The 14,069-nt window shown below is 35.7% G+C and overlaps 1 protein-coding gene across 4 annotated transcripts in view; it reads right to left on the reverse strand.

The window, feature by feature from the left end:
• The window catches only part of Ric3 (RIC3 acetylcholine receptor chaperone), a 44,897-nt gene that overhangs the window by 4,728 nt on the left and 26,100 nt on the right, over nt 1–14,069 (reverse strand). For 3 of the 4 annotated variants that reach the window (XM_076846830.2, XM_076846832.2, XM_076846834.2), the window contains one exon: nt 9,263–9,411. In XM_076846830.2, coding sequence (XP_076702945.1) covers nt 9,263–9,411 — 149 coding nt within the window. The remainder of the gene's footprint in view (nt 1–9,262; nt 9,412–14,069) is intronic. The other variant, XM_076846831.2, reaches the window with a different exon arrangement.

Genomic DNA, 14,069 nt, shown 5'->3' on the forward strand with positions numbered 1-14,069 from the left:
TTTTTTTCTGATTATAGAAGGCATACAGACTCACTGCAGAAAATCTGAAACAATACAGACATGTTTAAAAAAGAAAACAAATCACCCATAATCCCACCACTGATGATAATTTGTTGTATTTACCTCTGGTCTTTTTACCATATATAAATGTTTATACATTTTTTTCTTTTTTTAAATAAAGGATCATACTGCATATGAAATGTTGATTTTTCATTCAACCTTGTTTCATGAACATTTTCCAGCGTCATTAGGTATTTGAAAGTTTGCTGTAAAATATTTCATCATGTAGCTATACAACTGACATGATTTACCATTCTTCTTATGTTAGACATTCAGATTCTTTCCAACTTTCCCCATTATAAGTAACATAGCAGTTAAGAGCTCTGAATATAAATTCATGTTCACTTTCCTGATTCTTTAAGACAGACTTCTATAAATATGAAAACTAGACCAAAGAGAACGGACATTTTAAAAGCCCTTTTAATACTCTGCCAAATTACTTTCCAGAAGAGTGGTATAAAAATTCAATCCTACCAGTGATGTAAAAAACTGTCCATCTTATCACATTCTTGCTAGCACTGACAGTAGTATAAGAATCTTGCCAAAACAGTCTTTATTCCCAGGATGAACTTAGTGTGAACAAAATGCTAGCTTAACAATTCCTGTGGTCTAGGTGTTTGCCCCCTCCAAAACTCATGTTGAAATTTAATCCCCAAAGTCATATATGTTTTTAAAATTTTATTTATTTATTCTAATTTGTTTTATATGACAGCAGAATGCATTTCAATTTATAGTACACGTATAGAGCGCAATTTTTCATATCTCTGGTTATACACAAAGTAGAGTCACACCATTTGTGTCTTCATACAGGTACTTAGAGTAACAATGTCCATTTCATTCCACTGTCTTTCCTACCCCCTTGTCCCATCTCCTCCATCCCCTGCCCCTGCCCTATCTAAAGTTCCTCCATTGTTCCCATGCTCCCCACCCCCGCCCCCACTATGAATCAGCATCCACATATCAGAGAAAACATTTGGCCTTTGTGTTTTGGGGGATTGGCTTACTTCACTTAGCATAATATTCCCCAACTCCATCCACTTACCTGCAAATTCCACAATTTTTATTCTCCCCAAAGTCATTGTTAATTGTATTTGGAGACAAGCCACTTGGGAAATAATTACAATTAAATGAGGTCATGAGGTAGGGTCTCCATGATGGCATTAATGGCTTTATAAGAAGAGCAGGCAAACTTACTCAGTCTTTACCTTTGACAACATGTCAGATCCAGCAAAAAAGACCTCACCAGATGACAAGTAGATGCTGATACCATCATCTTGTACTTCCAAACCATGAGCTAAACAAATCTCTTACTTTATCAATTATCCAACCTGTGGTATTAGGTTATAGCAATAGAAAATGGACTAAAACAGCTACACAAGGCCTTCACCACCTACTTGGTCAACAGCAGAGCTAGGGAAGCCTGCTTGCTAGTTAGGTCTCAGCCACTAAATGCTTCGGAGAAGTCTATTTGCTGTACATCCTTTCCTTCAGCCTACACCTAGAACAAAGCTTACCTTTGAATTTTGACTATGGTTTAAGAAGACTCAGGCTCTAAGCGCAGTCCAACTACCCAGTTCTAGGCCAGGCCCCATAAGCCCCACCCACAAGCTAGCCACTGTATCTCCATAATCCAACACACCCAGCATCCAGGCCCATCCCAACAGACCCTAGTGCTAGACCAGTCCCTTTAACACCAGACCCCAGGATCACCTCTGTGGACCCAGGTTCTAGGTTAGCCTTGCAACACTAGGACCCAGGTCAGCCCTCATGGCCCCAGTTTTCAGGCCTATCCCCTGCATATATTCAGGCTCCAAAACTGCACAGCACCAATCCAAGCTGCAGACTCAGGCTCTAGGCTTATTCCTGAGGGACCAAGCACCAGGCCCACCATAGAACCTGGCTGCCTTCTGCAGTCTCAGTCTCAAGAACAACTCCAGCCCCAGGTCAGCCACTTGGACTTAAGCTTCAGGCCAGACCACCACAGATAAAGATTCTAGGCCTACCCTTGTAAACCCAGGTTCCAGGCCCACCCCTAAGGACTCAGTCAATAGGCTGATGCCAGTGGATCCAGGCTCTAGGCCCAACTACAAAGACTCAGCACCAGATCAGTCAGCCTGAAGACTCCATCAACAAGCCCACCATGGACCATGACAAATGGCCTGTCCAGAAAAAGTCAGTACACAAAGACTAGAATAAATCTTTGTTTCTTCAAGTGTGCAGACCAACATACAATGTGTTGAATATATTTAAGAAACAAAAAGACTCAATTACATGCTGCCTACAAAACACTTCACCTTTAAAAAACACACACAGGTTCAAAGAAAAGGATGTAAAAAAGATATACAGGAGATGCTAATATTTAGATAAAACAGATGTTAAGTAATAACAAGACAAAGAAGGTCATTATATAATGATAAAGAGTCAATTCATCAAAGAGATATAGTAAATTGCTAGATATATATATATATATATAAATATTGCTATATTTATACATATATATATATGTAAATTGCTAGATATATACAAACTACCAAGACTGAATTAGAAAGAAATAGAAAATCTAAACAGACAAATAATGAATAAGGAGATTGAATCAGTTAATTAAATAATTTCTTAACAACAAAAGCCCAGAACCCAATGGCTCCACAGCTGAATCTACCAAACATTTAAAGTAGAACTAACAGCAATCCTCAAAATCTTCTAAAAAACTGAAGAGGAGGGAAAACTTCTAAACTCATTTTACAAGGCCAGCACTACCTGGATACCAGAGTCAGGTAAGGAGCTCATGCTTCCTGATTAAAGAAACTACTGAAAAGCTATAGTAATCAAAACAACATAGTAACAGTATTTAAAAAAAAGATATAAACACCAATGAAACACAATAGACCAGAAATAAATCCATATATTTATGGTCTAAAGATTTTTGATAAAAATGCCAAAAATACACAATAGATAAATAGTCTCTTCAATTAATGATGCTGAAGAAACTGGATATATCCACATGCAGAAAAGTGAAATCAGACCTTCATCTCACATCATATGCAAAAATTAACTCAAAATGGATCAAAGTCTTAAATGTAAGACCTGAAAATATAAAACTACTAGGACTAAACAGGGAAAAAGTTACATGATACTGGTCTGGGCAATATTTTTGGATATGACCCCAAAAGCCTAGGCAATGATATGAAATTTAAAAGCTTCTGCAGGGGCTGGGATTGTAGCTCAGTAGGAGAGTTCTTGCCTAGCATGTGTGAGGCCCTGGGTTTGATCCTCAGCACCACATAAAGATAAATAAATGAGATAAAGATATTGTGTCCATCAACAACTAAAAAAAATATTTAAAAAAAGTTTCTGAAGAATGAGGTAAACAATAGAGTGAAAAGATAGCCTAAAAACAGAAGAAAACATATGCAAACCACACATCTGATAAGGAATTAATTTCCAAAATTCATAAGGAACTCAAACAACTCAAAAGCCTGAAAACAAATTACCCAACTATAAAAATGGGCAAAAAAATTGAACAGATAATTCTCACAAGACATGAAAATGTCCAACAGATATTAAAAAACATCCAACATTACTAAGCATTTGGAAAATACAACAGCTATTAAAATATGACTCAGATGTTTAAGAAGAAAATATGAACAGATGAGGAGAGAAATGAAAGATATGAAATGGAAGTTCCCAAATGGAACTTCTAGAGATAACAACACAATGTTACGATTAAAAATACATTGAATAGGATTAACAGCATGTTAGAGTACTATAGAAAGAAAGAGCAATAAGCTGGAAGATGCAACAAGAGAAACTATTCAAATTAAGCATGGTGAGTAAAAATGACAGAAACAAATGAACAAACCATATGTGAACTGTGGGGAAATAGCAAACATGTGTACCATTAGAAAGCCAGAAGAAGATGACAGAAACAGACTACTAATGAAATAATGATTAAAAAAAAAAAAAACTGATCATGGATCTAACCTTCCACCTTAAGAAACCAGAAAAAGAATAGCAAATTAAACTCCAAGAGGCAGAAGAAAGGAAAGAGAAGTCAATGGAATAGGAAACAGAAATAAAATCAAAATACAATTCTTTAAAAAGATCAACAAAGTTGATAAACCTCTGGGCCAGTCTGATCAGGAAAAGAAATAAGAGAAAGAACAGATTACCAATATAAGAAACAGAACAGGGCACATCCCTACAGATATTACATACTTTAAATGGATTATAAAGGACTATTACAAAAAAACTTTACCCTAACAAATTTGATAACCTGGATGAAATATGTAAATTCCTTGAAAGATACAAACTATTAAAGTCCATTCAAGGAAACCTAGATAACCTTAATAGCACTATTTCTATTATAGATATTCAATTCATAGTGAGTTTTCCCATAAAGAAAACTCCTGGCCCAGATAGCAACATTGGAGAATTCCACCTAATGTTTATGAAAGAAATAATGGTACCTCTACACAAACTCTTCCAGAAAACAGAATATATCCCAATACATTTTGAAAGGTCACCATTATCTTGAAATAAAGACCATTGACATTACAGGAAAAGAAAATCACTGATAAATAGCCCTCATAAACCAGACATTAAAAAAAATCTTTGCCTATTAAATAGCCATTTATATCATCACATCAAAATAGGGCTTATCACAGGAATACAAAACTTTTAACATTTAAAAATCAATGCAGGGGCTGGGAACTTCAATCCCCAGAACCACAACCATTTTTTTAAAAAAATGTAATTCACCACATTAACTGACAAAACTATAATCATCTCAGTTGATTTTTTAAAAATTCAATACCAGTTTATGTTTAATAGCTCTCAGAAAAATAAGATCAGAAAGTAGCTTCCTTGACCTGAAAAGGAGTATCTAAGGAGCATATGAGTGCTTTTCTCCTGATACCAGAAAGCAAGGAGATTTGCTTTTACCATTTCTGTTCAGCATTGTTGTGGAGACTTAGCTATTCAGTAAGGCAAGAAAATAAATAAACAAAAGGCATATAGGCTAGAAAGGAAGTGAAATTCATAGCCAATTTGATCATCTACACAGAAAACCCTAAGGAACTAGTCTTAAGTGGCTGTGTATATTTTTTAAAGCTATCAGAACTAAGTGCATTTAGCAAGGTCACAGGATAAAAGGTCAGAATACAAAAATCAATCGTATTTCTACTGCTCTAGTAGCAATTAAAATTTTAAAAATATCATTCATGATATTACTACTTAAAGACAAATTATAAAGCATGTGCAAGACCTATACGTTGGAAAAAAAGACCTATATACTGAAAACTTCAAACATTGCTGAGGGAAATTTTTAAATATTTAAATAAGTAGAGAGATATAACAAGTTCATGGAATGAAGATTCAATATAGTTACAATATCAATTCTTACAAATTGATCTAAAGATTTAATGCAATATCAATCAAAATACCATCAAACTTTGTCATAAAACAACTACCTTTGACTATAAATTCATATGAAAATGTGAAAATCTTAGAATAGCCAAAATAATTTTGGAAGATAATTAAAGAACCTGTAACTACCTGATTTCAAGAGTTAGTATAAAGACACAGTAATAGAGGCATTGTGATAAGACAGAGATCAATGGAACAGAATAAAGTCCAAAATAGACATATATACACATGGTCAACTGATTTTCAATCAATGTGCCAAAGTAACTAAATGTATCAAAAGAAACTGGAGTAACTGCTACTGATATGTAAAATATAAAACTAGGTCCTGATACTTCATACCATATATAAAAATTAACTCAAAAGAGATCACAAGCCTAAGTATAAACGCTAAAACCATACAATTTCTAGGAGAAAAAATAGAAGTTAGAAAAATCTTGGATTGGGCAAAGATTTCTTAAACAGAATACACCAAAAAATATAAATTATTAAAAAAAATAACTAGACTTCATCAGAATTAAAAACTTCTCTTTTTTAAGATTTTTCTTTGTTTTCATTTTAGCATGAACCTTTTGTGCTGGACTGAATTGAGCAGTTCTGAAGAATAACTTATAGGGAAAAACAAAGGGAGAAAAAAATCTATATACATTAAAAACAAATACATTAATGAAAAGTATTTCCTTGGACCCAACTGCCCAGCTTCTCCATATCAGCAAAACCAGGTATCAACCTGTATACCTATTTTCTATTTCAAGTATTAAAACCAGTCATTTCTTTCTTTTTGCCAAAAACCTCAAAGTTTTTGTTTTGTTTTGCTTTTATGACAAATGCTAAACACTTCTGATATCTTATTTCATATATATTTGTAGATACACAATACCTTTATTTATTTTTATGTGGTGCTAAGGATCAAACCCAGTGCCTCACCCTTGTGAGGCAAGCACTCCACCACTGAGCTACAGCCCCAGCCCGTAATATCTTATTTAAGTATTTTAAATTTCTATAAATTAATGTCTTTAAATGTCATTATTCCAAATATAATTGATCTTTGAAAATTCTGTTTACTGTCCCCAGAAACTATTTTTTTAAATTTGTTCTTTTAAGACATATATAACAGAAGAGTGTATTTTGAGATACTATAAATATATGGAGGATGTGGGTACCACATTCTAATTAGGATCCCATTCTTATGGTTGTACATAATGTGAAGTTTCACTGGCCATATATTCATATATGAACATAGGAAAATTATGTCATTCTACTGTCTTTCCTATTCCTATCCCTTCTCCCTTCCCTTCATTCCTCTTTATCTAATCCATTGAACTTTTATTCTTTCCTCCTACCTGATATTGTGTTAGCATCCACATATCAGTGAGAACATTTGGCCTTTAGTGTGTGTATGTGTGTGTGTGTGTGTGTGTGTATTTTTTAGTTGTCAATGAATCTTTTATTTATTTATTTATGTATATGTGGTACAGAGGATTGAACCCAGAGCCTCACACATGCCAGGCAAGCACAATATCACTGAACCACCACTCTAGCCTCTTGGCCTTCAGTTTTTTGGGGCTGCCTTATTTTACTTAGCATGATAGTCTCTATTTTCATTTACCTGCAAATGCAATAATTTCATTCTTCTTTATGGCTGAGTAATATTCCACGTGTATATATAATACGTTTTCTTTATCCAATCATCTGTTGAAGGGCACTAGGGTGGTTCCAATGCTTAGCTATTGTGAACTAAGCTACTATAAATATTGATGTGGCTGCATCATGTAGTATGCTGATTTTAAGACTTTTGAGTATATTCAGAGGAGTAGAAAATTGGGTCAAATGGTGGTTCCATTCCAAGTTTTCTGAGGAATCTCCACACTGCTTTCCAGAGGGGCTGCACCAATTTGCAGTCCCACCAGCAATGTAAGAGTGTGCCTTTTCCCCCACATCCTCACCAACATTTATTATTACTTGTATTCTTGAAAATTGCCATACTGACTGAGATGGAATATCAGTGTAGTTTTAATTTGCATTTCTCTAATTGCTATGCTGTACAGGTCGTAGCATTATACCAAGATTGTGGTATGATTACACAACTATATACACTTGTCAAAACTCATCCAAACTGTATATTTAAAATTAAATTATTATATTATATCTCAATAATAGAATTGAATTTTTTCATACATTTGTTGACCATTTGTATTTCTTCTTCTGTGAAGTGCCTATTCAATTCCTTTGTCTATTTACTGGTTGGATTATTTTTTTGGGGTGTTAAGAAAGACTTCTCCTCTTTCAAAAATGTTAAGAAAATAAAAAGGCAAGCCATGGATTAGGAGAAAATATTTGCAAAATATGTAACTGATAAAGGATTGTATTCAGGGACATACACAGAATTTTTGCAACTCAGTAAGAACATAATGTCAATAAGAACATAATTTTAAAAATGGCCAACAATTGGAATGAACACTTCATCAAAGACATACAAATGGCAAATAAGCACATGAAAAAATGTTCATCATCATTAGTCAATGGAGAGATGCAAATTAAATTCACAATTGAGATACCACTATATACTCACTAGAGTGGCTAAAATTAAAAAGACTGATAATACCACAAGTTAGCAAAGATGTGGAGTAAATGAATTTTCATACATTGCTGGTGAAAAGGGAAAATGTTAGAGCCACTTTGGAAAGCAAGTTGACAGCTCTAATGAAGTTAAACATACATTTACCACAAACCTTAGAAATGTCACTCCTAAGTATATATTTCAAAGAAATACCAATTTATGGCCAAACAAAGCCTTGCATATAAAATTTTGTAGCAACTTACTTATAATAGTTGAAAACTAAAAACAACCCAAGTGTTCCTCAATTGGAGAAGGGATGAACAAATTATGGTATGTTCACATAACAGAATACTATTAAGCAATAAAAAATAAAGAATTATAGATACATTCAATAACACATATGAATCTAAAAATCATTGGTTAAATCAGAGAAGCCAGAAGCCAAAAAGCATAAACAGTAAGATCCATTTATATTATACAAGCAAAACAACAGGAACAGAAAGTAGTTCAGTTTTTGCCAGAGGTAGAAGGGAACTTTCTAGGGTGATGGAAATGTCCTATTCTGGGGAGAGCAGATGAGCCCGGTTATTGGATGATCCTGTGGTATAGGCAAAAGCCAGGCCTGGGAAACATTCCTTGCCAAAAGGCAAGGATGCAAACAGCCTTGATACCTGGCTTTAATGCTAGTGATAGTTATCAGACATTGCAGTACAAAGGGTTTTCTGGGTACCACAAAAATGTAGATAGCCACAAAAATGGTTCTAGCTCTGTAACTTTTTAGTACACAAAGAAGCCTCCTGATAACTCACAAGCCTTGAACAATTTACAATACCACTATAGTTAAACTCCCTGATTATTAGACCCTATATGATAAACTTGTGGAGCTAGTTCTGGGTTACTATTCTTCCATCAGAGGGCACCATCCCACCTGGCCCCAGCTTTGCTTAAAAATCTCTCTCTTTTTCTTTGTCTCCATGTTTTTCCTAATCTCCTGTCACCCCTACTAGAGATCCTTTGTTTATGCTGTACAGGTCACAGTACTATACCAAAACTTTGTGGTATGATTACACAACTATATACACTAGTCAAAACTCATCCAACTGTATATTTTAAATTAAATTATTATATTATACCTCAATAATAGAATTAAATTTTTAAAAAAATTGTAAGCTCTCTTTTCTGGGTTGACAACTAATGAAGAAATGAAAAGAGACTCCTTACCTTCCCAGTCCTCCATGTAAGGGGCTTCCTCAGCTTCTTTCTCTGGAGTGGGTCTGTCAATAAACTTTCCTTCTTTCATGACCCTGGTAATTTCTCGGAGCTGATGCAGCAATCGTTTCTCTTGGTCAGAAGTCACAGACTGTACTCTGCTTAGAAAATATCAGACAATCCAGCCATTTAGCAGTAAATACTCTGAGGTAATGGGCAGAAACATCACTATGATCTGTCTGGATCCTAGAACTGCATGACCAAGAACTAATGTTAGCTCAACATTTTTATCTTAAAAATGGGAAATCTAAGGCCAAGAATAGATCAGGGAAGAAATTAACAATGAGTTAATGTCAATACTGGGGATAAAACCCCAAATGTCTGGGCTGGGGATGTGGCTCAAGCGGTAGCGCGCTTGCCTGGCATGCGTGGGGCCTGGGTTCGAGCCTCAGCACCACATACAAACAAAGATGTTGTGTCCGTCGATAACTAAAAAATAAATATTAAAATTCTCTCTCCCTTAAAAAAAAAAAAAAAACCCAAATGTCTTAGCCTTTAGTCCAGTGATCTTTCAGTATAACTCACTGCCTCGATTCCCTAATCCTAGTAAATGGCAGCATTATAACCAAGACTAATGTGATTTCTAATAGTATTCTCTGTGTGTGTTGCTCAGGATCAAACTCAGAACCTTATATAAGCTAAGCAAGTGCTCTACCATTAAGCCACACTCCAGCCCTTCTGTGCAATTCCTGAAACACAATGCTCAAGCTCCACAGTTCAAAAAATCTGAACTTGACTGTGTGGCTCTAAACAAATATTTGCAAAAATAATATGAAGCTCAAGAATAACAGTATGATCAGTTCTTTAAAGCACTGTATCACACGTAAAGACAGTTGAGACTAATTTTATCTAGTGGCAGGATTTCAGATTTCAATTTTTTATTTTCTCCTTTAAATCTGAGCATTCCAAATTAACATAATACTCTGTGCAATTAACATAATAATGTCTGTGCAAGCCCCATGAAGGTGCCCTCTGTTCTTCTCACTAGTTTGTTCTGGGCCTACATTCATGTTTTATGATCAGCTTAACAAATTTTAGCCTTAATGACTAATAGGGAAAAGGAAAAAAGTATTTCTCCTTCTGAAGGATATGAAAAATGACAACCCCCAGGACAGGGAAATGACAACCAAACCCCCCAAAACTGTCTGACCCAGAGAAAGATGGAGGAGGAAGACAATCATTAATCCTCTCCCAGTAAATCCTTTCCCAATAACAATGGACCCCAGGGAAAGAAAGAAAACTTTCATCCCTTCCTGGGCTTCCCCAGCATCTCCACCAAAAGCAAACATTCATTCTTTCCCAGCCACAATGGGTCCTGAAGGAGGAGGCGGATACTGAAATGCTGGGCCCTGAACTTTTACCCTTTCCCATTGCTGATGAGTCCTGGAAGAAGAAAAGCAAATAGTGATGCTCTGGGTAACAATGGGTCCTAGAGGAAGAACATAAGCAGTGAACACAGAGTTCTAAGCTTTTCCCAGTGACAATGAATTTTGTACTTTCTACAACTTTTTTCCTGACTGCCCACACTGACACACTTTGCCTCTGTTGCCAATCATTAATTCACCCTCATTGTAAACTATAAAACTGAGACTCCTTCATTAGTTGACAGCTTATTAATTAAGATAGTAACTGAGGAAAATGAAGGCGTGACATTTCTACCAGTCTCAGTGGGAAGAAAACAAAAACACCATGATGAGCTCCAGTCCTTCCACACAAAATGGCTTCAAAATTTTGAACTGAAGAATCTATCCATTCTACTTTCAGCTAGAATCTTATAGGACCTTTTACAATTCTATTCATTAGTACAGGAGTCCTAACTCACCAGGACTGCACCTGGGCCTCACAAACCCCCTAACTCTTACTGCTGAAATAACCCACTCTGTAGAAGTAGTCAAAGGTAGACCAGAAGAGCCTACCTCACAGAGTTCTGGCCTGCAGGCTTCACAGGCTACTTCTCTAGACTATATGCAGGAGCATTCTGATGTTTACTGAATGAAATAATCTTGAGTCTCTGCTTCCTAACTCATGGAAAGTTAGAAATCCTTAAACAAAAAAGAATGGCTAGGCTCAGAGAAACAGGAACAGATAAAAATTCCAAATAAAGCCACCCTCTTTTAACTTGGAACAAGCATACTCACATTAAATGTATTAGTCAGTTAACTATGGTCCATATTATAATGTCTTCTAAATTTCCTACAATGAATGTTTTCATGGATTCCTTATTTCTCAACTTGAATTGATTGTCTTGGAGGGCAGTGATAATATGTTCACAACAAAACAGGCACAGTGTCATGATCATTTTAAGTGCTTAATAAGTATCTATTAATAGTTGGACAGGTTCCCCAAATCCTTACTATCTGTTTTCTTCCACCTCCCTGAAATCTGGCTTCCATCTCATTATTTTCACAAAAACTTTAAAAATCATCAGTCACCACTTCTAAGCCCCAGGGTTTCTTTCTCCCAGTTCATTCTTTTTGGCTTTTCTATACTGTAAATCATCCTTCCCAAGAAACTCCCCACCTTCCTTGGCCATTGAAATATCTGCATTCCTCTCATTTCTTTTAACTATTGCCTTTAACTTTAATCCTGGCTCACCTGTAATCCTTCTTTCACCTAAAAATGGTTTTCTCTAAGGCTCAATCTGAGGACTCTCACTGATCCATTATAATCCCTGGCCTCAAGAAGCTGAACCAATATCAAGGAATAAATCATTACCTCTATGCAGAAGATGACCTAACTCAGGCTGGGAATGTAGCTTGGTGATAAAGTGCTTGCCTAAAATGTGTGAAGCCCTGGGTTCAATCCCCAGTGCCCCCCCCCCACACACACACAGTCCCAATCTTACTTTTTATATACAAAGATCCACCTTGGAACTATCTCCTGGGCATTTCCACTTGGTGGCCTTGTCACTACATTACACCTTAAATTAATCTTAATTTCACTATTCAAAACCAGGATCCAGCTGGCCCAGAATCACAAGCAACAGAATGAACAGCAGCCTGGAAAGGTTGAGTATGGCAGATTTTGAGATGCTAGTAAAATGAAAGGTATCAAGTAGGAGATAATATCACAGACTTTTATCCAAAATAGTCATTAAGTTCTGAACCTAAGAGTTAAATAGAGAGAAAATGAAATAGACTCTAACAACACCATTCATAGAATAATGTAGAATAAAAATCAAACCAGAAAGAGTCTGCAGTCTACTACAGAAGAGTATGAGAGGCCTCAAGGATTTGGTGATCTTCTCTTTCCCCATAGTCTCTATCTCTTACCCCCAGCAAATGACTTCCAAACCTAAGTCCTTTGTTCTGACCTCACAACCCAAATTTACTACTGCTATTATATATAATATCTGGATATTCTGATGGCATCTCAACCACATTCAAAGTTGAACTCATGCTCCCTATCTCGAAGTCTTATCTTCTTTCACCTATGTTTTATCTTGATTAATGCCATAATCTCCTTCCAGTAAAAGCTGAAAATCTTTAATTCATTTTCTTGTCTTTCTCCTCCTTTTCTTCTCTTACCTAGTTAGTAGGTTTCCTTTGCAGACCAACTTTTCTTCCACTCATGGTGCAAAGGTTAAGTAAAACCATTCATCCCCTTACCTCTCCTTTGAGGGTGGCCAAGTGGCTATTCATCAGATTCCATCCTCTCTTGGCTGCAGTGATTTTGATTGATTGATAGATCCAGGATCAAGCTGGACCAACTGTACTTTCTCCCAAAACTGGATCTTGAACACAGTGAAGCCTGAATTGAATACTTTTGGTGTTAATATATCTTGGTAGCTAGTCTCTGACTGGTCTATTCATTACCTTTGAAGAGACTGTCTCTTTGTTCCTGTCCAAGAGCTGATCTGGTTATCACCCTTCCTAAAACCTGGATATTTAGCTGTTCCTTTTTTTTCCCCCTTCCATTTTAATACATTTTAGCTGTTCCTTTGATATTGTAAACTATTTCATATTCTTCCAATATAATCTGCCCTCTCTCCTACAAATTTTTGCTAGCCAGAGTTGGTTGCTTATAACAAAAAATCCTGATAAAACCTGTGATTTTGTTCTTCCATGAAATCCCCTTCATTTTCTACTCTGGTCTATTTATTACCTTTTGCTAGAAATGTTTAAATAACCTTCTAACATGTAACCACTCTACATTTCATTGTAAGATCAATTTTTCTAAACACAGAATTTCATGACATTTCTCTTCCAAAGTCTTCAGAGGTACCCCTCTATAAAGAATTAATTCTAATCTTCTCAGCATACTATTCAGGACCTTAGTATATGGCTTCAGTTTACTTTTCTCATTCTCTCAGTACCTACATACCTCCTTACCCATTTACCCCATCCCTAGTATATTCTACCCTTATTCCTTAGAACTATTTGCTATTCCAAAAACTTGCCTTGATTCTTTTACCTTTTCTTCTTGTGCTGCCTTCTCCTCTGAAACATTATTTTCCTAACTCTGCCTACAGAAATCCTTCCATATTGTAAGGCTTATTCAAATTCCTCTTTTCTAATTCTCTTCTATAAAACCTTTGGTGGAAAGCAGAATAAGACCCATCTCAACTCTCCAAAGATATCCAGGTCCTAAACTCTGTAATCTATGAATATGATACCTTACATGTAAGAGAAATTAAAGTTGTAGATGAAATTAAGTTTGCTAATCAGCTGATTTTATAATAGGGAGATTAACCTGGATTATCTGAAAAGGCACAATGTAATCACAGGAGTCCTTAAAAGTGGAAGAAGGAGGCAGAAGA

The sequence above is a fragment of the Callospermophilus lateralis genome, chromosome 2 (genome assembly GCF_048772815.1).
Source record: "Callospermophilus lateralis isolate mCalLat2 chromosome 2, mCalLat2.hap1, whole genome shotgun sequence".
NCBI lineage: Eukaryota > Metazoa > Chordata > Mammalia > Rodentia > Sciuridae > Callospermophilus > Callospermophilus lateralis.